The sequence below is a fragment of the Malaclemys terrapin genome, chromosome 24 (assembly GCF_027887155.1).
Source record: "Malaclemys terrapin pileata isolate rMalTer1 chromosome 24, rMalTer1.hap1, whole genome shotgun sequence".
In the NCBI taxonomy this organism is placed as follows: Eukaryota; Metazoa; Chordata; order Testudines; family Emydidae; genus Malaclemys; species Malaclemys terrapin.
The window spans coordinates 16087595-16115544 of NC_071528.1; the positions used below are offsets into that span (position 1 = coordinate 16087595).

Below are 27950 nucleotides of genomic sequence, written 5' to 3' on the forward strand. Positions count from 1 at the left end.
CCACCTGGTAAAGAAGGAACATGAAGTGGTTTGGAGGGATGTTTTATTAATGGAGTCGCTAGTGGTTATTTTCTTCTAGCATTTGTAAACATGTAATACAAAAATATTTTCTTTTCACTCTATTCTTTCTGGAGATATGCTGATCACAACCACTGAGGATTAGAGGGCAACTTTCCCCTCCCTCCTAGGTTTACAAGAGGGTTAGTTATTTCCACCCTGGCTCTCAGCAATACATTAACACAGACATTGGCAAAGTCAGGTGAAAACAGAGAAGAAGCAGACATTTCAGTACAGCGTCTTTCTTTATCACTGTTTGAAAAAATGAAAGGTTTTACACAAAGAAACTATCTGATAATTTAACATATGATGAACACTATAGAGAGCAAGGTACAGCCATAGCAGTTGTCAAACTGTTCCATCCAAAGATCTCCATTAAACAATGGAAGTGCAGTTATGAAAGATTCCCTCATGAAAATCCAAGCTGCGGCACAGGACAGCTGAGCACTTAAGGAAAGAGGACTTCGGGTTCTTGCCACTGTGTGGGAAAGGACGTTCTGTAGGTGTTAGAGAAATCATTAGTATATATTAATTAGCTACAGGGCCCTGTAGTGCAGGCAGGCCTCTCAGAAGGCAGAGAAGACCCCCAAAAAGCAAGCTGATGTTGCTTTGCAAGTACAAGCTCCTGCAAGCCACAGCTGAGAGATATTTGTACCATGCCAGTGAGGAGGCTATAGTTTGGGTTTGCATGCACTGTAAATGACAGAGCCTCAAGATTTCTGTGTAAACCAAAGTAAATGATTTAAGAAAAGGATAAAGAAAAGCAGTTAGAGTTCTCTTCTGAGAAGATCTGTTTGTCCAGAAACTAATGATCCAAGCTGAACTTCGGGTTTACTGCTCTCCCCTGAGCACACAAACAAGAACAGACAACAATCATTTCAATCCATACATTTTGCATGTTTGCCATATCCAGACTTGATGTTTGCATTATGATGGCAGTTTTAAATACCATATGATGGGCCCCTCTCCACTCAGCCTTCACTTTCCCTCTCCCCACAAAAGAGTAAATGGCCAAGGAAACACCGAAATATAAATACAGGACAGGAAGTTCTCTGGTTGCGCTCCGTAGTCCATGCAGCTGATTCAGCTGATGCCTTAGTTTTTAGTATGTGTTAGTCCAGCTCATTGGCCATTTCATCATCTGTTAGACTCTGTCCATTAACAGCTGGAGAATCATACCGGCCTTGTGATAAATCCTCAAAATCCTGACTCATGGTTGGAGAAATAATGTCAGGGCTTGTGTCACAAGACTCTGTGCTCTGCTCAGAGGTAGCAATGGTGGTCGCCGTGCTTTTTGGAATAGGGTCAAAATCATCGTCATCTTCTAGAATTGGAGATTCATGAATATCTGAAAGGAGAGAGACAATTGTTACCTCGACTGTTTATTCTATCTGCATAAAGACGACAGGACTCCAGGTATCTTTGCCACATAAGCTGCTCCAACTACCCAGAGTAAAGAAGACATGGTACATGTATCAGCAAGAGGAAACAGATGAGTGCAGAAGGAATCCTCAAACACCACCGAAATGGATTCAGGAAGGACTCAAGAGTGCTAGTGTGACGTTATTGATGTAATCTGGGACCATATAGAACATGGTTGCAACCAAAGTCCTGTAGTGGCACCAAATCTTGTATAAAGGGGGTCAAATGAGGTGTCTAAGACAAGGTTATGGTTTGCTGGTTATGATTATGCTGTCTATATATGTTTATCAATTTTGTAGTTGAAGTTATGAATATTAGCTCTGCTATGCTTATGCTATGCTTCTGGGAAACATCCCAGCAAGTTGGTGTTAGCTCTGCCTAGCCTGCTTGATGGCTCATTAAGGACCATCAGCTATACAATGGACCCATTGAGAGAAGGCAAATACGCCTTGCAACTCAGCAAAGTATGCAGGGACTGGCCCATGTGACTCCAGACTCCATTTTTCCAAAGTAAGGACAAAGAGGTGTTCTTACACCTGGAAAAGACTACAAATGGTTGATGCCTCTCCTCCATCTTGTCTTCAATCCTGCTTCTTACCTCTGGAGGGACTTTGCTACGAATGGAAGCTCTACACAAAGGACTGATGACCCATCCCAGCTGGGGATGTTCCAGAGACTTGATTTTGATCCTGCAGTTTATTTCATCACTGCTACAAGCCTGAACCAAGAACTTTGCCATTACTGTATGTAATTGATTCCATTTAACCAATTCTAGCTCTCATCTATATCTTTTTTCCTTTTATGAATAAACCTTTAGATTTTAGATTCTAAAGGATTGGCAATAGCGTGATTTGTGGGTAAGTTCTGATTTGTATATTGACCTGGGTCTGGGGCTTGATCCTTTAGAATCAGGAGAACCTTTTTTCTTTTACTGGGGTATTGGTTTTCATAACCATTTGTCCCCATAACAAGTGGCACTGGTGGTGATACTGGGAAACTGGAGTGTCTAAGGAATTGCTTGTGTGACTTGTGGTTAGTCAGTGGGGTGAGACCAAAGTCCTCTTTGTCTGGCTGGTTTGGTTTGCCTTAGAGGTGGAAAAACCCCAGTCTAGGGCTGTAACTGCCCTGTTTTAAGCAATTTGTCCTGAATTGGCACTCTCAGTTGGGTCCCACCAGAATCGCATTGTTACAGCTAGAACTTACAATTTCTATTTCAAAAAACTTTGGCTGCTCATTATTGTAGTTAACAAAAAACCTGCCAGCCCTTTTGCTGTGATGTGCATTCAACTTGGCCGCCATTTGCAGCTTTGTACCCACACGCAGCCACCTTTCACTGGGTAACACAGAGGTGTTTAAAAAAATCTCTCTCGAGACTCCCCACTGCAAGCTGCCAGCCCCTGGCCCAAACACACATTTCTCTTTAGCTTCGGATGCCCTGGGACTCTAGAGTGACCAGTGCTTTATTACCAAGAAGTACTGATTTATCAGAGTGGAAGGAAGCCAATATAAAGGCTGCAAGTCAGATTGAATAACAAGGAGACACTCACTGCTGAAAGCTTCTGGGTACTGTTTGGCCAGCTTCCCTTTCAGGGTCCTGTAAGGGGACAGGAGGGACAAGAAAAAGAGAGCGGAGTTTGAACAAAGTACATAAATCTCTCTACCAACCCTCTGCCCCCCTCCGCTCCAACGGAAGAGCTGCCAAGTATTCAGCAGAACAAGCTTTGTTGCAGGAACCCTTTAAGCAGATTAAGATAAAATGCCATTGCGCTGCACGTTCATGCTGTCACAGGAACGGAAATCCCAGGCCCTCCGGAGCTCTGGACCCTGCTGAACAAAGGCTAGATGTGAGGTGTGAAGTGTCAGGGTCCTGACCACATCTCCTCTCGCCAGATGTTCCCCAAGGGACATTTCCCTTCAAGCACTTTATTAAACCCCATAGCAAGCAGGGAGCCTTAGGTCCCTTCCCACCCTGGAGATGGGGCACTGCTGCGTTGAGATGTGTCACGCGCCCCAACCAAGGAGCAGCAGCTCCAGGACCCCTGATGGCTCCAGCAGCCTCCTGGTCTCTTCACGGACTGTCTGCTTGCTGCACCTCCCCACCATATGGCAGGGGCACCTGCTGCTGCTCTCCATGCACTGAGAAGTAAAGCGGCCAAAACACCCCCCCCCCCCCGCCCCAGAGCTTTTGTATAAAATAATTCACTATAAATCAACAAATACTCTACTGCCTTGCAGACTCTTGACAGTCTCATGACTTTACCTCCACCTTAGCAAAGACAAGGCTGTCCCCAGAATTGAAATCAGAAGTTTTTAAATAATATTTAATCCTTCTCTACTGCCTTTTACCCAAGGATATCACATCCCCACAAGCATTAAGCCGCACAAGGCCTGTGAGGTGGGTCTGCATTATCCCCATTTTGCAGAGGCATGGAGAGGTGAAGTAGCTTGATCAGTCACACAGTCAGTGGCAGAGCTAGGACTGGAAGCCAGGAGCCCTGACACCCAATGTACTATGGAAAGCGCCACATCCCTCCTCCTCCCACGTTGGTTTGTTTTGCAGAGTAAAAGCAAGCTATGCCTTTTATTCACTCCCCTTCTGAATGTGTTTTAGTCACCATTCCGTTGTTTTGTGACCCTCTCGGGGTCCTGTACAGAGGTCACTGTGTCTCAGTAACCTTGTCTGGGACAGGGAAAGCAGGGCAGGACACCCTTTGAATCCTCTCAAGGCCCTTCCTCCATCATCCAGCAGGAGGCACTGTAGAGAGATGCAGCATCCCAGACCCTGAATCCAGAACCCACCTGATTCTTCGGAATATACTATCTAGATCTTTCTTCATTTCCACCAGTGTCCTAGTATGATGCAGGAACCTCTCATTCATCTGCTGCATGCGTACGTTGGATAGATTATTGAAGTTGAGCAGCATCTCGTTGGTTTTCTCAAATCTATCGAGCCTAGAGCGAGGAAGAGACATGGGAAATTTGTCCACGAGTTTCCAAAAACAAAGCACACCAGGTAAGATTCTTCACAATGATCTCAAAACAGGCACAAACCCCACAAAAGAAAGAAAGAAAATTCTAACCGTCTTTTCCCCACCTTGAAAAGCTTTCCAAGCAATTAAAGCCCCAATCCTGCCTGGAAAACTCTGCATACAAAATTCCATCGTGGGCAAAACCCTAGTGAAATCAATCAGAGTCTAATGGACTATTTCTCCTGACAGAAAAGTTGTCAGGAAATTTGGGGGTGGAGGGAAGAATTCAAAACAAGTGAATTGAGGAGTTTGAAGAAGCAGCAAGAAGGGAGAACAGACATGAAGATCAGCTAAGACGTGCCAGATGGACTTTTCTTAATATTTAAAATTTGTTTAAAAAAGGAAATGAATTCAGCACTAAGAATGGTGCTGACTTGACAGCACTGCAGACTAAAGGCCTCTGTTTATTCCCAGAATTGACAAAGCACCAGCAATTGAGGAAGCTTGCATTACCACAAAGCGGCTCACCCATGCCCTGGAAAGATCAGCTCTTTCCGTCTTTGACCTCTCAGCAGGGCAGCCTACAAGTGGCAAATGTAATCCTCTCTCCTGCAGCCCAGACACATGCCCACTAGGAATTGAACTAAGACCTTACAACTCATTTTGACAGGCACTGAACAGAACAGCTGCCAGTTAGTCACTAGGACAGATTTGAAGTAATGAGCGGGGGTTTTGTAGCCCATTCTAACCCCACCGAATCATCCAGTTTCTCTAAATTACTAACAATTAGAAGGATATTTGTATATTTATTGGCGAGAACAGCAGGGTTTTTCGGCTGATAAGATTCCACGGGACTCACATATTCTTCTGAGCCAAAATGATGGCGTTCACGTCTTCAGAGTTCACCATACTTAGCACCCTGCTGCAAAACACACCGGAGGCTGTGGGCTCCATTTTACTGTACACGGCAGCCTGCAGGAAGGGATAGAGATACAGAGGGGAAGTTCATAGGGCTGCTCATAAAAAATACAAAGCAGCTTCCTTCACCGGCCCTAGCAACAATTAACAGCATCGGACAACCCTCAAACTGTTTTTCACAACAGTCAGATCCTTGAGGAAGGAAGAGAGCAGAATCCCTACCAGACCAGCTAGGCCTTCGCTGCTACCCGAACCATAACCAGAACTGCAGCAATGAGACCAAAGCTGCTCGCTAGGCCCTGCAACCCTTCACCCTCTCCCTGAGGGCAAGATCTAATCCCGCTACGGAGACGCCCAGCCAAAGCCACACACCTAGACAGCTCATGGGATAAAGTACTGCCCCACCTACCCCAAGAAGGAAATTTGGATCCTTTATAGATGTGTCCATCTAGAAAGGGCTTGTGCCTGGCCAGAGACCCTTCCAGCCCCTTGGATGGGGTCTACCCCAACTCCAAATCCCCTCAAGCCCTTTCCCTATGGGCCCCAGCTGTCCCCACTGAATGCAGACCCCACGGGATGGTGACACCCTAGAACACGTCTCCCTACAGGGCCCCGCCCCCATAACCCTCCCCTAGGGAACCCCTCCATAAGCCCTCTCCCTATAGGGCCCCCTGGCTCCCCATTGGATGGGGACCCTCAAAGCCCTTCCCTGCTGGATAGGGACAGCTCATGACCCCGCCTCGTATGGAATCACCGCCCCCCATTGGCTGGAGACCCCCAAAGCCCCGCCCCAGGGCAGCCGGGGCCCCCCATTGGCTGGGAACCCCCCTGACTCCCCCGCCGGAGGCCGCGCACCTGGACGGGCCGCTCTCCCCCGCCCAGCCTGGGGCCGCCGCCTTCACATAACGGGAGCGGCGCCCCGGCCAGGGGCTCCGTGGGGCCGCGGGACCGGACGCGGCGGAGCAGGAGCCGGGGCAAGCGCGGGCCAGCGGCGGCGGCTCGTGGGGTCCGCGGGCTAGAGGCTCACTTCCGGGATGGAGGTCACGCGTACGACGTGACCTTTGCGTCAGGACGTACATGTGCGTGAGGTCCAGCAAGGAATCCCCTCCCCCTCCCCCTGGGGGGAGCCTTCCACAGCTCCCCCTCCCCTCTCAGTGGCTCTATGGGGAGCCCCCCACAACTCCCCCTCCCCCTCAGTGTCCCAAGGAGAGCCCCCCATAGCTCCTTCCCCCCTCAGTGGCTCTATGGGGGAGCCCCCCACAACTTCCCTCCTCCCCAGTGTCCTAAGGGGAGCACCCCACAACTCCCCCTTCCCCTAGTGTCCTAAGGGGAGCCCCCCACAACTCTCCCTCCCCCTCAGTGTCCCAAGGGGAGCGCCCCACAGCTCCTCCTCCCCCTCAGTGGCTCTATGGGGGAGCCCCCCACAACTTCCCTCCTCCCCAGGGTCCTAAGGGGAGCACCCCACAACTCCCCCTTCCCCTAGTGTCCTAAGGGGAGCCCCCCACAACTCTCCCTCCCCCTCAGTGTCCCAAGGGGAGCGCCCCACAGCTCCTCCTCCCCCTCAGTGGCTCTATGGGGGAGCCCCCCACAACTTCCCTCCTCCCCAGGGTCCTAAGGGAAGCACCCCACAACTCCCCCTCCCCCTAGTGGCTCTATGGGGGAGCCCCCCACAATCCCCCTCCCCTTCAATGGCTCTATGAGGGGAGCCCCCCTACAATGCCCTCCCCTCAGCTCCCTGTGTCTGTATAAAGGGAGGGGCTCCCACAGCTGCTCTCTGGGTCTCTCTAAGGGGAGGCTACAACGGCAGTGATATGGTTGTGGAGAAGCCAGCTGGGCAGGGATCATGGGCACTGTGGGGACTTTGGCAGAGCATGGAAACTGGCCTTGACGTTGTAGGGACCCTGGCCCAGTGGGTAACTGTTCAAGTTCATGTGACACCCCACCTCAGCTATATGGATAACATAAGTGCCCCCCTATCCCTAGAGATAAATTTCCTCAGGGATGAGGCTGTAGAAGATTAATGTTACCAGAAGGGCCCTGGGGTAACTTCACAGGCAGAGAAATATTTACGAGTTTCTCTGGGAGCTGTACATTCTTGTATATCACTAGGAAACTAAATCAAAGACAGATTGGCTGAGCAGAGTACAGGTTGAGCCCAGTGGACTGGAATAAAATCAAAGCAACTTTTTCCTACTTCGTATAAGGTCCGGTCAGTGCACAGGCTGGTTCAACTTCAAGCTTCTTTGCCAGCACAAATCACCAAGAGAAAAGTTCCCAAGTCTCTGTGAGTCATTTCTCAGAAAAAGTACTAGAGCTGGCAGGGCTTTTTCAGGAAAATTATTGCTTCACTATTTTCTCAGTTTACAGTAAGCCTCAAAGATACTTATAAATCAGACAAGGCAGACGTTGCCAGCACAGATAGGCAGACCAGCTGTGATGCTGCTTCCTTTTCCACTTGTCTTCCAGATTTTCTAAAAAGAGGGCCTCATTTAGCACTCTTTCCCCTTAATAATCTAAATCAAGGATCTGTCATTAATAGAAATTTCATCCATCTCACTCACACCAAAAGAGTGTGTGAGAGAGAGAGAGAGAGTGTGTGTGTGCGCGCGCATACAACATCACAGACTGTAAGAAGGAAAGGAAATTTCATCCTCTTTCGCTACTGGCCTAGCAATCAAAAACAAATTCAGTTTTAAAAAGTTATGCATCTCTAGGTAGTTTTGCAAGGCCATGTGAATGGATTACTGAATATGTTCAATGTTTCTCCTCAGATTTTGATGTGGATGGTGTCATTTTAAAAACTTGCATGACTCAGACAGAAAATAAAGAAGAGAAGGGAGGATGAAGTCCTGCCCCTGTCCAGTAAGGTCTCTTTTTTATATAAAAATACCCATATGAACCAGTGGTGTGTATAAATATTAGTGATCAAGTGACCTGGAAAAAAACTCACAAGATGGTGATCTGGTGACCTTGGACATACGTCACAAATGGTTGCTTTTTTGCCCTAGGAAAAAATCACGTTTCCTTTCTTACAGAATAATTAAAATACTGCAAGTTCCTGGTTGAAATGTAACCTAGAGGTAAATCAGTAACCCTGCACTGAATATTGCTCCTTTGTGTGTGCAGGAAAGTGATAAGAATAATGGAGAAGAATTAGTCTGCTTATCCTGGCAGGGGCAGTGACCTTATTTTGTTTAAATCTCAAATGCCTGTGTTGAGTTTCTGTTTGTTAAATGAGTATTAAAGCAGAGTCATCTAGGGCCACAATTCAGGAAAGCACTGAAGCATGTGCTCAAGTGCTGTCCCAAATAGGGATGGTTTTCTGAATTGGGGCTTAGTTCTTCATCTCTTCCTTTAGGCTCTCATATTGCGGTGTCAATTTCAGAATGCTGCCTGACAGATGTTACTGGATCATACTTCACACATCCTAGGGAAAGTTCTTTGGATAGCTCCTGGAGGTAGCTAGCATTGTACTAGCCCCCGATTTCTATGAATTTAAAACATACTTTCTCTGGTGTCAGAGGGTATGATGAGGATTTGTGCCTTATGTTGTGATAATGTGTAAGATCCAATAGTTATTTAATTTTGAGCTATAAACCATATGAAGGGCTAAGGGAAAGAGGGTGGTATTATTATACCATTTGTAAATGATGGTCAGGGGAGATTGCTAGTAATACCCAAACAAGCAAAAGGACAGTTGGAAACAATACTTTGAGAGGCTCTTAAATAGACAAACCCCTTTTAGGGCAGAGTTGCCACCATATGATCTTAATGTGGTGTCTGTGCCTGAGCCTGACCTAACAGAGGAGGAGGTGAGAAGTATAGTCCAGGAAATGAAGGCAGAGGGACCTGATGAACTGACAGCAGACCTAGTGAAAGTCTTGCATGAGAGAGGCACAAAATGGATGAGCAGAGTGAACAAAGCGAGACAAGAGAATTCCCGAAGACTGGTACAATCTATCCTGGTCCCAATACATAAGACAGGAAGCATCCATGAACGTGTTAACTTATTGAGCTATTGGCACATGAGAGGAAGATTGGAGGTTTACTCCAGGGGAAGGCAGAATGCACCCTCTTCCCCCAGAGTTCAGCCACACATACATAGTGTCATTAATAGAGAGGTGCAGCCTGCAGAAGGACTGCTCTGCCCTGATCACACCTCTGAACCTGCCAGGCCCCCCTGGGATGCAGCGTATGACAGACCCTGAATGAGGGTGCAGTGACTGCATTTCGGAGGTAGATAACTTTTAACCACAAAAGTAACTGGGACACCAGCTCTGTGTGGCCACAAGGACTTCTGGGATTAAAATTAGGAGTTTTGTCTCCATCTAAGTTGCAAAGGGAAGGCAGAGTCCAGGCTGCCAGCATCAGGTGGCTGTGCCATCCCAGGGGGCTGGGGTGCAGCGGTGCATGCTGGGAGCTGGCATGTCCCAGGGCTGGGGTGCAGCGGTGCATGCTGGGAGCTGGCATGTCCCAGGGCTGGGGTGCTGCGGTGCATGCTGGGAGCTGGCATGTCCCAGGGCTGGGGTGCAGCGGTGCATGCTGGGAGCTGGCATGTCCCAGGGCTGGGGTGCTGCGGTGCATGCTGGGAGCTGGCATGTCCCAGGGCTGGGGTGCAGCGGTGCATGCTGGGAGCTGGCATGTCCCAGGGCTGGGGTGCTGCGGTGCATGCTGGGAGCTGGCATGTCCCAGGGCTGGGGTGCAGCGGTGCATGCTGGGAGCTGGCATGTCCCAGGGCTGGGGTGCTGCGGTGCATGCTGGGAGCTGGCATGTCCCAGGGCTGGGGTGCAGCGGTGCATGCTGGGAGCTGGCATGTCCCAGGGCTGGGGTGCAGCGGTGCATGCTGGGACCTGCTGGCTGCCCCTTCTGCATGGGAGTGGGGGCTGCTACGACCTGCTCCCCTCTGTGCCGCGCTGGGGACCCAGGCCAGAGCCCCTGCACCTCCCACCTGCGCGCTGCCCCCGGGCCGCGGCCCCTTTAAGAAGGCGCCGAGCAAAGGCCGATCCAGGCGGGACGGGCGCGGCAGCCAGCCAATAGCGACAGTCTGCTCCGCCCGGGGGAGCCAATGAGAGCCGGGGGCGGGGCTGGAGCAGCTGATCCTGGAGGCCAAGTGGGTGTTAGTGCTGGTGCTCGCGGGGGCTGCCCCCGGCCAGTGTCCGTGCCTCCCCCCCCCCCCCCCCGGCTCGCAGCCAGCAGGGTCCGGGGGGAGCGGGGCCCCCAGGCTGGGGAGGGGGCTGGGCGCTGGGGGGGCTGGGCTCTGCGGGGGGGGGGTCCTGCCCCGGCTGGGAGCCACGTGCCTGTGCCCAGGAGGCGTCAGACCGCGGCCGGTGCCTGCCGGGCAGTGCCGGGGCCGGGGGCGTCTCTCTCCCGGGCCAGCCCCTGGCTGGGGGTGGCCCTGACTCGACTTGGGGTGCGTGGTGGGGCGCCTGGTACTGGGTGAAGCCGTTCCCCCAGCCCGCTGGGGCCGAGAGTCCCATGGAATCGTGGGGCCAGGACCCAGGGGCGGTGGGGCGGGGGAGCCTGGGGGAACCTGCCCACCCAGGGGCGGTGGGGTGGGGGAACCTGCCCACCCAGGGGCGGTGGGGCGGGGGAGCCTGGGGGAACCTGCCCACCCAGGGGCGGTGGGGTGAGCCTGGGGGGGCGCCACCCAGGGGCGGTGGGGTGAGCCTGGGGGGGCGCCACCCAGGAGCAGTGGGGTGCGCAGAAGGACTGTGTGGAGGGGGATAGTTGCAAAGGGGCAGTTCCCCCATGACGCCTGGTGACCCCTGGTGGCTCAGCAGAGAAGGGGTGGGGGCGCATCAGTTCCTGCTCCCTGGGGTTTTGGGGCAGCGGAAGGGTCCCCTTCCCATCTCACCCTCACCTTCTTAGTGGCGAGCTCCTGGTAAGGTTGGTGCTTGTGTCCTGACCTCTCTTTCTGCAGGTGGCTCCTGCTGGGAAGCGGGGCCTGAAAAGGGCAACTGCTGGAGGGGACGATACCTGCACGTCTGCCTGGGCTTGTTAGCTGGGCCAAGGCTCCTACGGGCATTGCCCATTTGGGCTGGGCCCGGCACAGAGACCTTGTCGCTCTCTGAAATGCCTACTAGGGGAAATGTGATTTCCTCCCCCTGCCCCACGCTGCGGGGATGGGGGAGCACTGAAGGGACGATGGGGAAACACTGTCACGTACATCAAGGCAGTTCTCTGAGCATTGTGGGGCTCACAGAATTAAGCTGCCTTCTGGTGCTTTTTTGTAGACTGGTACGGTATGAATCTTTGGATGGGCTCTCTCTGGGGGGTGCCAATCTATGCTGTGCTCTTGGCCGGGGGCTTTACTCTGAATTTCCCTCTTGGCGAGTGACTTGGAGCAGGGTGGGGTGGGCAGGAGCCCAGGAAAGCGAGACCGAGTAGCTAGGGTCCTGTCTGTTCAAGCACTTGTACCTTGGCATGGTGACTACAGCCTCTAGCTTGCCTGCTGTTTGCAAAGCGTCCCAGCTGAGTGCGTGTCCCCCTCTGGTGACCCAGCAGGCTGCTGCCTTCTGCGCTAGCTGCAGCCCCTCTCCTAGCTGGGCTGGCCGCCTGGGCTGGAGGGGCTGGCCGTGAGAGAGGCAAAGCCCAGCAAGCAATGGGCTGTGGGGGCAGTGGCTAAGGCAAGGATGAATTCATTCAGGCCATACGCAGCCCTGTCAGACCCCTGAGTCTCTCTGGCCATTGACTGGTTAAGGGAAGTTCCTGGGCTTGTCTCAGCCGTGCCTGTCCTTTCAGGGCCCAGGGTTCTGGGAGCACACTCGTTGGAGTGACAAGTGTGAACAGGAATGTCGCTGTTACATTTCGAGGGAGTGTAACTTTACCTCCATGTTGCATTGGGATCGCAAGAAGCCTGGCCATTAGCAAGGGCCTGAGAACCAGGAGGGGATGCTGACCGGGTGGGATTTATTTGTTTTTTTATGGGCCTGATCTTCATTATTCTACTGAGGTAGCTCCCAGAGGCCCCTTGGTGCTGAGTGCTGCGCTGACTTGCAGTGTGAGATGGGCCTTTGATTTACACTGTTCAACCCTTCAGGCCAGGGACTAAGGATGGGAGACGGTCAGGATTATGATTCCCCTCTACTCACCTGGTCCTCATCGCTATGAATCTGAGCATCTTTCCCGGTCCCAAAGTGAGGGAAAGGGAAACGAACCGTGGCAGTGGTGAAGAGAGAACTTTTATTAAAAACTCCCCAGTCTTTGCCTTTCAATAACTGGAGGGGGTGGGTGTGACACTGAGGAGTAACTTCCTAAAACATGGCTCTTTTCTGGCCTGTGCCTTTGCTGTAGAGCGGTGGTTTTCAAACGACTTGTATTGGTGACCCCTTTCACACAGCAAACCTCTGAATATCACCCCTCTTAGAAGTTAAAAACAGGGGTGGGGGGAATTTAATTTAAAGGGGGCTCAGGGCGGTCAGCCCCATAGAACGGATAGCTCGTGACCCCCATGTAATTACCTTGGGACCCCCTGAGGGGGTCACACCCCCAGTTTGAGAACCCCTGCCATAGTGGAAACAAATGGCTAGAGCCAGGCATTGCTGTTTGGTGCATGATGATGCTTTAGCCAGGAGGCCCAGACGGGGAGAAGGATGCTCTCCGGCAAGCCTAGAGCTCCGAGCTGGTGGGCGGACGGTTCTGAGCTGTATCCTTTATCAGGTGGATTGCGTTAGGGCCTCGGAGTTCAGTTTGTGGCTGGGACCCCAGGGTGCTAGGCACGGTATTGTAGCTTTTGCCTGGGTGTTTGAGCTGCAGACTCTGCTTGCAATCCCTCTATGGCTGCTGAATGTGGCCCCCACAGTTGTTTGCCTCCATGTCTCCAGTTCCGAGTGTAGGTCATGGGTCGTCTTTTGTTGTCTTGGGCTGGTGTCCAAGACCAGCATTAGTTTCGCTTCTGTAATTAGCTGTCAGCAAGGCTGACACCTACTCCAGAGGAGAATGCCAAGGCACCTGATCTCCAGCAGCTGTCACCAGACCAGTCTCTTCCTGTCCATCCCAAACCTGTTCTCTTACATGTTCATCTCCTGCTCCGCCCAGGTTGATGGGCACTCTGCTCTCATCTAGCCTCTGTGGAGCTGGGTTCGCATGGTATCTGAGGCCAGCCAGGGCGTTCCTGTTCCGTCTGCGAGCTGCCTGCCCCAGTGCAGGGGGGTGCCTGGCCCTTCTCCTGCCCTGGCTGGGAGCTGATCTGTTAGCGGCAGGTGCCTTTTCCTCAGCGTGCTGCTTGTGGTGCTTTGCTTGTAATAAACAGCTCCCAGTGAATGGCGTTTGCCTGCAGACCGAGCTCTTGCTGTGAACAAGCTTCCCTTGGTGCTGGGAGTGCTCTCTGCCGTACCCAGAGCAGCGGTGGGCTCTGCGGTGGAGACACAAGGTTCCTGTTGTTTCTCTTTGAGGCCTTGGCTTGTCCTCCACCCTCTGAGTGTGAGGCCAGGCTGGGAAGCTGGGTTGACATAATCTGTCTGCCCTTGGTCTCTTGGCGGCATCACTCACTCACCTCTTCCCAGGGATTTTTTTGCAATACTTGGCTCTAAAGCAGCCCAGTGTATGGGTGGCTCTGGTATCGGGTCCAGCTATCCCCAAACAGGGGCTGGATGGGGATTTCAGACTCTGCAAGAGACTCCTCAAGCTTGCTTGATTGATTTGATTTTTTTATTTTAAGATACCCTTGGAAAAGAGGAATGAAGCCTCTCTCCGAATGGCTGGCCTTCTGGAACTGTCCCCTTGACTGAAGACCAAGAGCCTGCCTGAGGGTGCAGCCCAGCCCGGAGGTACCAGCCACCCCTATTCCTCCAGCACCAGGGTAATCTCCGCTGCTGGGTGTTTGGCAGCCAGGCCTTTCTAAGACCCTGGTGAGAGGCTCGCCTGCCACCCGCCCTGCTGTGGGATCTGGATCTGGGAAATATTTCCCTCTGCCAGTTAGGCTCTTTGCTGCCTGTGAGGTTGATGGCTTCCCATGCTGCTCCACGTTCGGCTCCGTCTCCCAGCGGAGCCTAGGTCTTGCTATAAATGGAAACAAGTTAGGGAAACGTGTGGTGGCAGCGATCTGGGGATCGGCTTCAGATTAACTCTGTCATGCCGGGCCCCCGGCTTTGAGAGCTGGGGGAGAAGCCTCGCAAAGCTCATGGCAAAGACCAGAGGCAGCCGCAAGCTACAACATAGCGGGTCAGTGTGCACCCAGAGTTCAGGCACCGGCCTGGCTGGGGAGCAACGGGCAGCCGTGCCCACGGTGCTGCAGTGAGGGAGTAGCAATTTCAGGTGCTTTGGTTCTGTCCGATTTGTAAACCCTGTGGTGGTAGCTCAGGGTCCCGGACCCTGGCTGTGGCTGAGTGATGATCGCTGTTTATCAGCGTGTGAGTGCTGGCTTCCCCGGGGGCTGCTGAGCTGTGGGGAGGCGGGAGCTGGGTTCTAAGGCCCCATTTCAAGGTAGCTCTTGAATCTCAAACTACAGCTTCTTTTAATCTCCCCCCGGGGAAAAAAACCCAAACAAAACATCCTCTTCTGTCTTTACTTCCTAGTTAGTTTGATCCTTGCCTCAACTCTCTGCCATGGCTTCTGGAGGGGAGGGTCCGGCTGATGGCTCCCCTGACTGGGCTGACACCAGCATCGATCTCGGCTCGCCAGGCCTCGCCAAGGCCAGCACCTCCATGCTGGACAGTGGGGAGGACTTCGAAGTCCTCGATGAGGATGACGACGACGACTTGAGTGAACTCCCCCCTTTGGAGGACATAGGGACGGGAAAGACCCCACCAGCCAGAGATGACACCCAGGTGCCTGGGTCAGAGCAAGCCCCAGAGGAGGCCTCCAACATGCCCCAGGCAGCTGAGGAGTGGCTTGATGTCTTGGGTAAGATCCTGTGTAGGATGATGCCTTGCTGTTTCTTGTTGTCGTAAGCCCTTCCCCTTCTCCCTGCCTCCCAGTGAGGGCAAGCAGGCTGAAGTCAGGGCTCCCATGTGCCCCTGGCAGGAGATGCTGTAGTGGTGTGGGAAAGGGGGCTCAAAGGTGTGGCAGATGCCTCGCTGTGGAGCCTTTGGCCTCTGGGCCACCTGTCTGTACCCAGGTCAGGTGTCAGCAGTCACAGCCTCCTGTGAATCAGGTGTGCGTTCATTCAGGAGAGGTCTCGGCCCAGCCCCCAGCAGCATGTAGGTTGTTGGCTTGGATCACTGCAGCATTCAGAGCGTGCTCGTGCTTCCCAAGAAGATCTGGGGACTGTGGTGGCTAATCCACTGAACGAGAGCACCCACTGAGATGCTGTGGCCAAAAGGGCTAATGCCATTCTGGGAAGCACAAACGGGGGGATGGCGAGTGGGCGCAGAGGTGTTATGGCACTGGTGCGACCGCGGCTGGAATCCTGTGTCCAGCGGTGGTGCCCACAGTTCAAGAAGGATGTTCATACACTGGCGGGCTTTGAGAGAAAAGCCACGAGGCTGATGAAAGGATTTGATGATGTGCCTCTCCGGGAGGGACTTGGGAGCTCGGTCTGTTTGGTGTGACAAAGAGGTTAAGGAAAGACTTGGTCCGTCTGTAAGTCCCTACCTGGGAAACAGAGATCTGGTGATGGGCTCTTCAGCGTAGCAGACCAGGGGACGATGTAATGCAACCGAAGGGCTGGAAGTTGAAGCCAGACCAATTCAGACTGGAAATAAGCTGTATATTTTCAACAGTGAGAGTCGTTAACTCATTTATCAAGGGGTGAGGTGGGTTCTCGATCGCTGGTGATTTTAAAATCAAGCTTGGATGATTTTCCCAAAGATTCATAGATCCTAAAGCCAGAAGGGACCATTGTGAACATCTGGTCTGACCCCCTGCAGAGCGCAGGCCAGAGACCTGCCCACAATAATCCCTAGGGCAGATTGGTTAGAGAAACATCAAGTCTTGCTTTAAAAACAGCCAGTGATGGAGACTTCCCCGTGACCCTCGGTAAATCGTCCCGATGGTTCAATACAAAGAGCTGCTCTAGAATGAACAGGGGGCAGGTCTCTGGGAGGTCAGACTAGCTGGTCACAATGGTCCTTTCTGGCCTTGGAACCTACAAAATGCTGAGCGAGACGCTGCCCCCGGGAGGTAAGTGGCAGCTCCTCGGGGGATCCCCGGCTAATGTCTCAGCAGAGAGGCCATGGAGCGTGAACCCTAACTCTCGTCTCTAGCCCCGTCCCTCCCTGGCAGGATAGCAACAGGTTGGTGGTAGTTGCTAGGGTGAGTTTGCTTTGTCCTGCTCTCCCTCCTCGGTGTCTGGATCCAGGAGCCTTTGTTCCCCGAGGCCGTGAATCCAGTGGCTCTTCAGGGCCACCATGTTCTTGTCAACACAAGCCACCAGAGCAGTGGCTGCGTGGCCAGCTCTGAGCCCGGCATCAGCCCCCTAGTGGGAATGTGCCAACTTGGCTGCCTCCCTTCCTACTTTAAACCCAAGTGGACATGGGCGGCATGAGCCAAGGCCGCCTTTCTCTCTCCCGCTGGCTGTGACATGCTTCTGGCTCCCATCTGTCTGCCCAGGGAGTGGCTTACTCAAGAAGAAGACCCTGGTGCCAGGTCAAGGCATGGCGAGCCGGCCGCGCAAAGGCCAGGATGTCACCGTCCGACTCAAGGCGATGCTGGAGGATGGCAGCGTCGTGGAGGACAGTCCCAGCCTCTCCTTCACCCTGGGAGACTGCGATGTCATGCAGGTAGGTGCGCGGCGGCTAGGCCTGTGTGCTCTGGAGCTGGAGGTGTTTGGGGTGGGGGCGCAGAAGAGTCTCTGCACAGCACTGACCTGCCTGGTGGAGCCCAGCCTGTGTGCAAAGCCTGGTTCATTGACCTGGGAATGTTCAGGTGGGAGGGCCCGGTGTGGGTCAGATTGCTGCTTCCTCTGGTCCCGGTATCCTGCCTGCCCCGAGTGACTGCAGACACCTGGTGCTTCAGGGAGAGCTCTCCTTCCTCCGTAATGCACCTGGCTAACTGAGGAATGCTGTATATGGGGCAATGCGGGGGAGGAGGGGCCCTGAGGCAGAGGTTGTCTATCTTATGCCCAGCTGCTGTGTATCTCTGTGGATTTGGCAGCTGGCTTTATTCTCTAAGAACTTGGGGTGAGAGAGGAGGTGGGGGAGGGAACGTGTCCCCCGGCGACCCACAGGAGCCATGTGAGTGCTTCCTTCGCCCGCCTGGGCAGCGGGGCTCCCTGCCTTGCTCGAAGGCACCTGGTCGCATTGGCCGATTCACCCGGTGCTCTGCGCAGAGACCCAATTCTGGGACCTACAGGCTGATGCCCTCTTGTCCTGCCCTGCTCTGTCCCTGCATTGTGCCGTGCTCACTCTGGTTTGCCTGGCAGCTGGCCGGCATGCTGGTTTAATGGCCTGTCCAGCAGTACAGCCCCTTTGCCCACACTACAGCAGCCCTCTGGGGAGGAGCCCAAGTCTGGCTGTGGGATTTGAATCCATGACCACCCGCTCCCGAGCAGAGAGGGCCCTCTGCTGACCTCCCTCTGAACTCTGGGTCCCTGCAGGCCCTAGACCTGTGTGTGCAGCTGATGGAAATGGGAGAAACTGCCTCAATCATGTCGGATGCCAAGTACTGCTACGGCCCGCAGGGCAGGTGAGTGGGGTCCTGGGACCGGGGCGGGAGGCTAACCACAGCAGGACCAAAGAGAGTGGGGGGGATCCTTGGAGAGGAGGCCTGGCCTGCAGCAGCAAGGCCAAAGGCTAGAGTCTCTGCCGTGGGGAGAGTGAGAGGAGGTGTTGGTCTCATTACAGTTCCTCATCGACGTGTTCCCAGCGCAGTTCACCCCCCAGTCACAGTCCCAGTAGATAAGCCCAGGCCTCAGTGGGCCCCGTTGCCCATCGGGGAGGGGTGGGATTTCTCCAGGGCAGAATGAGCCATAGCGAGCAACAGGGTCTGTTCTGCTGCCCTCCCTGGTCAGGCTGCCTCCATGCATGTCAGTCTTCGGGCTGCCCCTTTCCCCAGCACTGACTCTGCATGGCTCCTCGGCAGCCCGTGGGTGTTCGGGGGCAGCAGCTGGCGCTGGGCAGCTCTGATGCAGAGCGATAGTGTTGCTTGCCCCAGAGCCACCGCAGCCTGGGCTGGGCCCGTTCCTCCTCCTGCGAGAGGTGCCATCGCGTCTCCTCCATCATGTGAGCAGGAGCCCCGACATCCCGCCCGACGCAGCCCTCACCCTGGAAGTGCAGCTGCTGGCCGTGCAGGACGCACCTGACCTGGAGCTCCTCCGTGGGAGAGAGAAAATCCAGCTGGCCAATCGCAAGCGGGAGCGCGGGAACTTCTACTACCAGCAGGCGGACTACGTGCTGGCCATCAACTCCTACGACATCGCCCTGAAGACCATCGACTCCAGCTCCAAAGGTACCTGCCCTGCCCTGGGGTCAGCCAGTCCTGCCCGCACAGCGGGGCTCTGGGAAGTGGAGTTACTGCAGTCTGAGGCGTCTCCGCCACCCGACCCTCGGGGCTCAGCCCTCCTCATCCTCGTGTGTGACGCTGGCCCCTCTGGGACACGCTGCTCGTCGAACAGCGTCTCCTCGCCTGAGCCGGGGAGTCCCCCGCCCGGGAGCTGGGCCTCCTGGCAGCCTGTGTCTCTCGGGAGCTGTTGCCCTCTAAGATGCCTCCTTGCCTGGGGACCTTCTGCAGTGCCGGGGGAGATGTTTTGGAAAGCAGCGTTTGGTGGCTTTACAGCCTACTTCCTCCATTGCACACACCTGCTCCTCACCCAGCGTCCCCCGCGGGCAGCCATAGCAACACGGTTCTGAGAGCCGGGTCTCCACGGGCACCCTCTGTTGGTCTGTCCGTGGCTGTGAGCCCCTGGGGGCAGAGGCTGGTTCCTTTCTGCCCTGCCCAGAGCCCAGCAGCAGCCCCCAGGGAGAACCCTCCCGGGCTGTGGGTGGCCCAGGTGAGGTCGAGACACCTCTCCCTGGAGGCGGGTTCCCTGCACTGCAGAACGAAGGGAGCTCGAGCAGGGCTGGAAAGCAGCTGGCTGCTGGTGTAACTCCGCTCTGGGATCTCCGCAGTCGACGTCAGCCCGGAGGAGGAGGCCGAGCTGCTGGAGGTGAAGGTGAAATGTCTCAACAACCTGGCAGCCTCCCAGCTCAAGCTGGACCATTATGAGGCTGCCCTGAGATCCTGCACCCAAGTCCTGGAGCACCAGCCGGAGAACATCAAGGCCCTCTTCCGCAAGGGGAAGGTAAGGGTGGGGCTCTGTGCGGCACGGGGCCCCCTCCCTTTGGCAGTGGGAGCGTCGGATGGAGACCCTGGCCTCTTGCGGCTGGGTGGGAGCCTGTCCACTGGGGGCTGGCCAGGGCCTCTTTGCTCAGCTTTGTGGCTTGTCTTCCAGGTGCTGGCACAGCAGGGCGAGTACAGCGAGGCCATACCCCTCCTCAAAGCAGCTTTGAAGCTGGAGCCATCGAACAAGGTAAGCTGCTGTATCCGCTGCCACCCTGTCGGCTTGGCTAGGATGGAAGCGAGCGACCAGCTGAGGCTTCACCCCGCTGGCTCCTGGTTGTGTGGCTTTGCTTCGCGGGGACTCTGTTCTTGTTGCCAGCCATCCCGGCGTGGGGAGGCCAACTGGCTGGCACCCTTGGGAGCAGGTCAACGCTGCGCTGCTGGCCCGTGCGAGGCAGGCAGTGTCTCCTGGGGGCTCAGATTGCAATGGCACCAGGTGGCATGTGTTCACACTGCCTAGTGTAGGGACTGAATGTGCTCTGGCTATGGATGGGAAAACGGATCTACTGGGTCTCTGCTTTTTCCCCTTCCTGCTTTGCCCCCAGAATCGAGCCCCATGGAGGCAGGGCGCCCTCCAGCCCATCCTTTGTTAAAAATGGGTCCCAGCTCAGCAACTTCCAGCGTCTTGGGCCATCATTACAGGAGGTGGGGCGGGAACCAAGCCCTAGCTCCTTGCTTGGCACTGCAGGGAATGACTGATGCTGCCCTGGGAGCAGCCCCAAAGAGCTAGACTCCAGTTCGGCACATGGGCCAGGATGAGCTCTGGGTGGGGGATTTCCTGCTGCAGGAGTGGAAGCCCTGGGGCAGCCTGGAAATACCCAGGATGATGGTGAGGCTTGTGGACCAGGGCAGAATACAAAAACACTCCATGTGTCGGGGCAGAGAGCGGAGCAGGGCTGTGCTCTGGGGATGAGCTCTCCCTGTCTGTCAGCGAGTGCCCCTGACTATGAAAAAGCATCTCCGTGGACGTTTCGCTGCAGAGGTGTTAGACTTTATATCCCTGTGGCACCTAAAGGCCACAGATAAGATGGGCTCATTGTGCTAGGGGCTGTACAAACTTAGTTAATGACAGTCCCTGCCCCAAAGAGCCTACAGTGTAAAAGGGGGCATCTCTGCTAGGAAGAGAGGTGGTGTTAACTCCTCCTCCTTCATCCAGGCAAGTCCCAAAAGGATTTGGCCTCCTTGCAGGTCAGGTGCCACCCGGTTTGATTTCTAGCTAGGCCCTTCGGATGGACGGGCTGGCTGCTCAGCCTGTCTCACTGTGACCTTACCGCACCCTGTGATGTGCCGGCCATGTCGCAGAATTCCTTCTTCTGCCCTAATCTGTCCATACCGCGAATGGCGTCAAAGCCAAGCCAGGGCCGATGGAGGCGGACAGGCGAGCCTAGCGTTTCACTTGTGCGAAAGCAGCAAACTGCCTTGTCTCCGTCGGGTGTTACTGGGTTTGCAGTAGCTTGAGGGGAGAACGTGCCTTTTCCTCATTGGGACAAGGCCAAAGACAAGCTGGCCCAGTTGGGGGCTGGGATAGCCAGTGTGATGGCACGCAAGCGATGTTGTCAGCCGCGATCCCAGCTCTCCCCGAAGCATCTCGTGCACATCAGGAATGTCAGCAGGGGCTGCTTGTCCAGCAGAGACCTGGCCAGTCCTTTGGACTGTCGGATTTCCCAGAAGCGAAGGCTGCAGGGGTCTGGAGGGCAGCGATGTTCACTAGCTCGCAATGTGCTGCCTAGGACTTGTTTTTCATGAGCTGCAGAATGTAGCTTCACCTGCTCTGTGGCTTAGAGGAGTCTGAACATGACCCACACTGGGTCAGACCCATGGTCCGTCTAGCCCAGTGTCCTGTCTTCCCACAGTGGCCAATGCCAGGTGCCCCAGAGGGAATGAACAGAACAGGGGGATTATCGAGTGACCCATCCCCTGTCGTCCAGTCCCAGCCTCCAGCAGTCAGAGGTTCAGGGACACCCAGAGCATGGGGTTGCCTAGCCAGTGAGGTACCTGTCCTCCAGCAACTCAGTTCATTCTTTTTTGAACCCAGTTATACTTTTGCCCTTCACAACATCCCCTGGCAATGAGTTCCCCAGGGTGACTGTGTGTTGTGTGTGTTTTAAATCTACTGCCTATTCATTTCATTGGGTGACCCCTGGTTCTTGTGTTATGGGAAGGGTAAAAAACACTTCCCTAGTCACTTGCTCCACACCAAGTCATGATTTTATAACCATTTATCATCTTCCCCCCCCTCGCTCCCCCCTCCCCCCATTGTCTCTCTTTCTCACTGAACAGACCTAGCCTTTTTAATCTCTCCTCACACGGAAGCCGTTCTATCCCCCAATCATTTTTTCCAGTTCTAATGCATCTTTTTTGAGATGGTGTGAGCAGAACTGCGTTCAACTGTACTCAGGTTGTGGACATACAATGGATCTGTATAGTGCTGGTATATTTTCTTTTGCCTTATCTGTCCCTTTCCTAACGGTTCATAACACTGTTCGCTTTTTTGACTGCTGCTGCACATTGAGCGGGTATTTTTAGAGAACTATCCACAATGACTGCCAAGATCTTTCTTGAGTAGTAACAGGTAACTTAAAGCCCATCATTCTGTATGTGTAGTTGGGATTATGTTTTCCAATGTGCATTACTTTGCATTTATCAACACTGAATTTCACCTGCCATCTTGATGCCCAGTCACCCAGTTTTGGGAGCTCCCTTTGTAGCTCTTCAGTCCGCTTTGAACTTAACTATCTTGAGTAGTTTTGTATCATCTGCAAACGTTGCCACCTCCCTGTTTACCTCTTTTCACAGATCATTTCTGAATATGTTGAACAGCACTGGTCCCCGTACAGACCCTTGGGGGACTCTATTTCCCTCTCTCCATTCTGAAAACCCTGATCATTTATTCCTACCCTGTGTTTCCTGACTTTTAACCAGTTACCAATTCATGAGAGGACCTTCCCTCTTACCCCAGGACAGCTTCCTTTGCTTAAGAGCCTCTAGTGAGGGACCTTGTCAAAGGCTTTTGGAAAGTCCAAATAGTCTATCTCCACTGGCTCACCCTTGTCCACATGCTTATGGTGACCCCGTTAAAGAATTCTAATGGATTGGCGAGGTAGGATTTCCCTTTACAAAAGCCGTGTTGACCCCCCCCCCCCCCCCGGGTCTGATCATTCCGTTCCCCCGGGCTGTCGGTCAGGTGCCTTTCACCGGGTGCAAGCCAAGCACACCGCAATATTGAGCATTTCTCTTCCCACCCTCTATGTGGAGGTCCCAGATTCTAACTCTTCCAATCGAGTAGGGGAAAAGGGGGCACTGGCTAATTCCTTCCCCCACGGGGGCAGGTTCTGCTCTGGAGAGGTCTTGCTGCACAGCAGGGGGCTGCACCCAAGAATTCCTCATGGGCTCACAACTCATGAAAGCCATTGGACGTGACCCCCTCCCAACAGGACCGACCTAGCAGACCAGCAGTAATCACTGGACTAACTTGTTGCATTTCACTCTCAAAAGCATCTTAAAAATACACCGTCCGGAATCCAGTCTCCTCTCGGGCGCCACTGGCTTTTATTACTTTGGAAACAGTCGGATTAAATTTGGCCCGAAAGGCTGGTTTTGGAAAGGCTCCTCTTTCCAAAGCCTAAAGCTCTCTTCATGAAAGGCACAAACTGGAAACGCTGCATAGCTTGTAAAGGAAGAGCCCTTCCCCTGCAGCGCTCGGCTAGCGTACAGGAACCAGAGCGCGACGGCCCTGACTTCTCATTGCTCCAAAGGAGAGAAGTCGTGGAGAGAGCCCATCAGTGGGGAACAGCAAACTTGGATCCTTTACATTAGCTGAGTCTTAGAAACACCCAGGATAAATAACAGACATTCAGGTACTTGGCTCCTTTAGGTAATTCTTCACCATGCCCGTGTGCCTTTACAAAGCCACTTCGTGGGATTGCCCGCTGTGAAGAGACAAGTATCAGCTTCCCACAGCAGAGGGCGCAGTCCCACTACACAAGTGGCAAAAGCCAGAAGCCAAATAGCTGACTCCTTCCAGGCCCTGGGTTTGTGTCTCTCCGCACTCGGCTCTGTTCTGGTTCTTCTGATGTGGGCTTTGGGAGCTGGCTAGTGGCTGCTAGGAATCCTCGGCCCACTGCTGTATCCCAGAGAGTGGGGCTGAGACAGTGACCTCTTGCCACCCGGGGTGCTGGGAAAATGCCCCTAAATGTATCTCGAACCTGTCTTGTACGAACCTAGTTCAGCTCTAAGAGGGTAGGACTGCAGGGCAGCATTGGCAGTGAGCTCGGTTCCAGGCTGGGACTAGCTCGCACCTCTTGTGAAACCTCGGGGCTTTCCAGCTGAACTTCCCGGTGCTCACAGGGATGCAGGTCAGGAGGGAGCAGATTTCCGTCGCAGAATCCCACTACATTTTGTCACTGCTTCTTAGAGCAGCCGGGTGACCACGCTAAAGAGACTGGCAGGGGCTTGACAGATCCTGCTAGAGTCCAACTTCCGGCTGATCTTAACTGACCCTCGCCTCCCTGTCCCCTCTCTCCGGTGGGAATCCGAACAAACACTGCTGCATCTCTGCCCTTCTTGGTTTCCTGGGCAGAGTTTTAGTCTCATTTACAACCAAAAAAAGTCCTTTTCCAATCAGCACACGGCACCGCTTCCTGTGAGGTGGCCTTTGGCCCCTCACCCAGCTAAAGTCCCCTTCCGACGGGCCCTTTACCCGGTGAGCAGAGGCAGGTTCAGCTTCCAGGAAGGATGGAATCTGAAGTCCGTTACATCTCTTCAGAGCTGTTGGGGGACGGGGTTCTGGTGTGTCTGTCCATCTCGCTCCCGCTTCCCCGTAAAGCCCCATGCCGCAGTGCACCTTCTGTGGCTGAGGTGGGCTGGCCTCTGCTCCGCTCCTGCTTGATGCTGATCCACGTGTCTCCTGGATGTGTTTACTCCAAGCCTGGGCTGCTTTCCCCTCCTCCCGAGCCGGGTGTCCGTGACTCTCGGGGCTGGGGGCACAGAAAATAGTGGGACCTGGGAGCAGCCTGGCTAGGCCGCCGTGCCCAGCACCTGCCAGGAGCTCAGGCCTGAGCCTGACGGCAGTCTCCTGGCATAACAGTGTGGCACTGGCTGCAGCTCCACCCTGGAAGAGGCTGGAGGCCATGGACCTGCTTTGCCTGGGACCGTCGGTTGTCCTGCCCTTGCTGGAGTTCCCCCCTCTGCTGGGCAGGACCAGCAGCCCCAGCCAGGCAGGGCAAGCAGCCCTTTCCTGGCACGCTGAGGAACCATCCCCAGTGGTTGTGATGGGCCTGCTGCGGCTGATGGCGCCAGGCTGAGCCACGTGCTCGTGGCGGGGGGGTGGGGGGAATTGTAACAGGATTTTGCCCCCGGGTGGGGCTCCGGCAGACCAGCTGCAGAGGTGTGGCTTCGTTACCACCACTAGGGTGCGTCTCGCCCTCTAGAGCAGCGGGTCTCAAACTTTCTTACGGGCGACCCTTTTCACATCGCAAGCGTCTGAGTGCGACCCCCTGCACCCCCCAATAAGTTAAACACACTGTTTAATATATTTAACATCATTATAAATGTTGGAGGCAAACGGGGTTTGGGGTGGAGGTTCACAGCTTACGACCCCCTCTAATGATCTTGTGACCCCCTGAGGGGTCCCGACCCCCAGTTTGAGAACCCCTGCTCTAGAGGGCTGGAGCAAATACAAGGCCCTGTCGCTCACTCGTGCGGCTCTCAAAGGTGGGAAACTGAGGCCCAGAAGTGAAGTGTCTGGCTGTACAACGAGGACCCGTACTCAGGAGTCCTTGTTCTGAGCTGCTGGCTTGGCCTGCCTGGGTGTGCTGCCCCTGCTCCGAGTGGGGGCTAGGTGGCAGTGGGGAGAGGTGGCCTGGGCACACATGGCTTCTGCTGCCCAGTGGGGAGGAGCAGCCTTGGTGTCTGAGCTCCTTTGTGCAGCCTCGGACGCCCAGTTCGGCAGAGCCCGGCTCCGAGGGGCTGCTGGCTCTGTCCTCTCGCAGGGCTGTCGTGTTGCTCTTTCCTCTCTGCCCCCGTCTGCGGAGCGCACTGGGAGCTGGCTGGAGAGGGGAAGTGGGGCTGGCATCTCATGTATGCCTGGCTGTCTTGCTCCTAGACTATCCATGCAGAGCTCTCCAAGTTGGTGAAGAAACACGCGGAGCAGAAGAACGTGGAGACCGCGATGTACAAGAAGATGCTGGGGAACACCGGCACCAGCAGCACCCCTGCACCGTGCAAAGACAAGTTGCCCCGGGTGAGTGGTGGAGGATGCGGGGGTGGGAAGGATCCCGGGAAAGCAGCCACAACGTTCTGGGGTCTTTGAGATCTCTCCCGGCTCCCAGAGTAGTTCCACACTCGCTGTGTTCTGGCTGCCGCTGCCTGTGCCCCCACGTGCTGTCAGAGCAGGCTGCAGAATGCATGAGCCCTGCTGGGGCTCTCCTAGTCAGCACAGAGCCAGCACGCGCCAGGGAAACTGCTGTTGTGTGCCAGGCTCTGAGCTGCCAGCTGGAGGGATCCGTGGTGGAGAGGGCAGAGGTGCCTGCTTGCTGTGGCTGGTCATGAGGGGCAGGCTACAGGTGGGGCTGAGGCATGGCCCCCCGAGCCGGCAGCCCAGAGAGCTGCAACGTCATCGGTCCACCTGATGGCACCACCCCGGCCACATAGAGGGAGCCTCCTCCCCTGCTCTGCTGAGCACAGGCTGCCCAAATGCTCCTGGGGCAGGGAACCTCCCTGCACCCCAAGTTAGGATTGGGGTTCCCGACCCCCCTCCCCCATGTGACAGGCACAGGACTGATCCCTCCTGCTCCTTCCAGGCTGCTTTCCAGCCCCAGAGCCAGCGGAGTTCTAACCAATTCCCTGTCAAGGGCGGCCTGACCCTCGCGCCCCCCCAGCTGTCTCTCCTCTAACATTCGTGGGCTCTTTCCTTCCTTCCCCTCCAGTCTATTCCCTGGAAGTGGCTCTTTGGCGCAACAGCTGTCGCGCTCGGTGGCGTGGCCTTGTCCGTTGTCCTAGCCGCAAGGAACTAGCGTCGTCTGCGGAGAGGCCCAAGAAGCTGTGCCGCGCCCCCGTCTGCCCCACCAGCTGCCCCGGGACCTGCACCGGTGAGGACTGTCTGATTTCCTCCCCTCAGAGCGGAGCCGGGGTTCTGCGCATCCCTCCCTCCCCACTTACCCATTGATTGTAAATCACAGAATCAACCTGCTCTGCCCGAGCAGCCTGGCGAGCAGCCGCTGCGGCGGCACCTTTGCAGCAGGACGGGGCGCGGGTGGAGGGTTGGCAGGCCAGGTGGAGATGCCCAGGGTAGATGAGCCCTCTGAGTGTGGGACGAAGAGCCCGGCATTTCCACACACTGACCGCTGGTCCGTTGTCGTCCTACCCTGACAGAACGTGCGCCCTGGGGCCAGCAGAGCAGTAACTTCCGGTGCCATCTGCCCCCTTCTGATGGTCCGACAAGGAGGGGCTCCCCTCAACAACCAATCTGTTAAGGGATGCAGCTGTTTCTGGGGGAGGGTAGAGCAGGCAGGGCTGGTGTGGTCATGACTCTGGTTCTGCAGAGCCGGGGTCCAGCGTGGGGGATGCTCTCCATGTGGCTGTGGGGAAGGGCATGCAATCAGCACCCGTCCCCCTCGGTGCTGGGAGCTGTGCCCGTGGGTGCCATTGTGAAATGAACCCAGCTTGCCACAGTAACAAGACCTCACCTGCCTGTCGCAGCAAAGCTAGCGAGGGCTGGTTTTCCTGTTGTAAAGGCTTCTAGTGCCCCTGCAGCCATCATGCTCTGTGAGGGGCTCCCCAGGGTGTTGGGAGGTGACACTTTGGCCCTGTCCCGGGCTCCCTGGGGCAGTGGGGCCAGGCGGGAGAGCACAGCCCTTCCAGCAGAGCTCTTGCTCGTACATCAGGGACGAGGGGGGGCTCTCTTGGAGCGTGCCCTGCCTCCCAGCCTTCACGCACACCCCGCTGCCCTCTTCACTACAGGGTGGGGTCCAATGTGCCATGGCCAAGAACAGTCCCAGGTGCGTGAGCTGCCCCTGGGAAGCAAAATGCCATGTGGCAGGAACGGTGGAGGGGCAAAATGTCAGCGTGTCCGTTTCATCCTTCTGGCACCCAGGGCTTTGATCTCTCTGCAGGTCCCCTAGGGAGGGTATTTCCCCTCGGCCTGTAGCTCTGTCCAGCCCTGCTCCTGCTCCTGCCTCCCTCCCCACTGTGCAGTAGGGCCCCTGTCTTCTGTCCCCCAGCACTGTCCTACCAGCTGCACGTCTACAGAGTCAAAGTACTATTCTCCCCCCCCACACACACACAATCAACTGTGAAAACCCCCAATAAACGGACAAGTCTCAATTGTGTCTCCTCCAGAGCTGGGCCTCTTCCTTGCCAGGCAAGGGCCAGGTGGGGGAGCTGTTGGGC

General features: G+C 55.1%; 2 protein-coding genes across 7 annotated transcripts; one reads left to right on the plus strand and one right to left on the minus strand.

Moving 5' to 3' along the window:
- Positions 1-26: 26 nt before the first annotated feature.
- On the minus strand, positions 27-6306 carry KXD1 (KxDL motif containing 1). Of its 2 annotated transcripts, none has more exons than XM_054013427.1 (5): positions 6222-6306; positions 5308-5420; positions 4279-4431; positions 3027-3073; positions 27-1405 (listed from the first exon to the last, which is right to left on the minus strand). In XM_054013427.1, the coding sequence occupies exons 2-5, from the start codon at positions 5400-5402 to the stop codon at positions 1170-1172; spliced, it is 531 nt and encodes a 176-aa protein (XP_053869402.1). In that variant the 5' UTR covers positions 5403-5420; positions 6222-6306; the 3' UTR covers positions 27-1169. The 2 variants fall into 2 exon arrangements, with proteins under 2 accessions (XP_053869402.1, XP_053869401.1); XM_054013426.1 differs by lacking the exon at positions 6222-6306 and adding an exon at positions 5776-5967.
- A 49-nt stretch (positions 6307-6355) lies between these two features.
- On the plus strand, positions 6356-27884 carry FKBP8 (FKBP prolyl isomerase 8). Of its 5 annotated transcripts, XM_054013423.1 has the most exons (11): positions 6356-6445; positions 8138-8228; positions 14026-14134; positions 14882-15209; positions 16857-17026; positions 17842-17930; positions 18475-18692; positions 19352-19524; positions 19675-19752; positions 25666-25803; positions 26489-27884. In XM_054013423.1, exons 4-11 carry the CDS (start codon positions 14912-14914, stop codon positions 26573-26575), a joined length of 1251 nt encoding a protein of 416 aa, XP_053869398.1. In that variant the 5' UTR covers positions 6356-6445; positions 8138-8228; positions 14026-14134; positions 14882-14911; the 3' UTR covers positions 26576-27884. The 5 variants fall into 5 exon arrangements, with proteins under 5 accessions (XP_053869398.1, XP_053869397.1, XP_053869396.1 ...); XM_054013422.1 differs by lacking the exons at positions 6356-6445; positions 8138-8228 and adding an exon at positions 10380-10476; XM_054013421.1 differs by lacking the exons at positions 6356-6445; positions 8138-8228 and adding an exon at positions 10650-10776.
- The last annotated feature ends 66 nt before the right edge of the window (positions 27885-27950 follow it).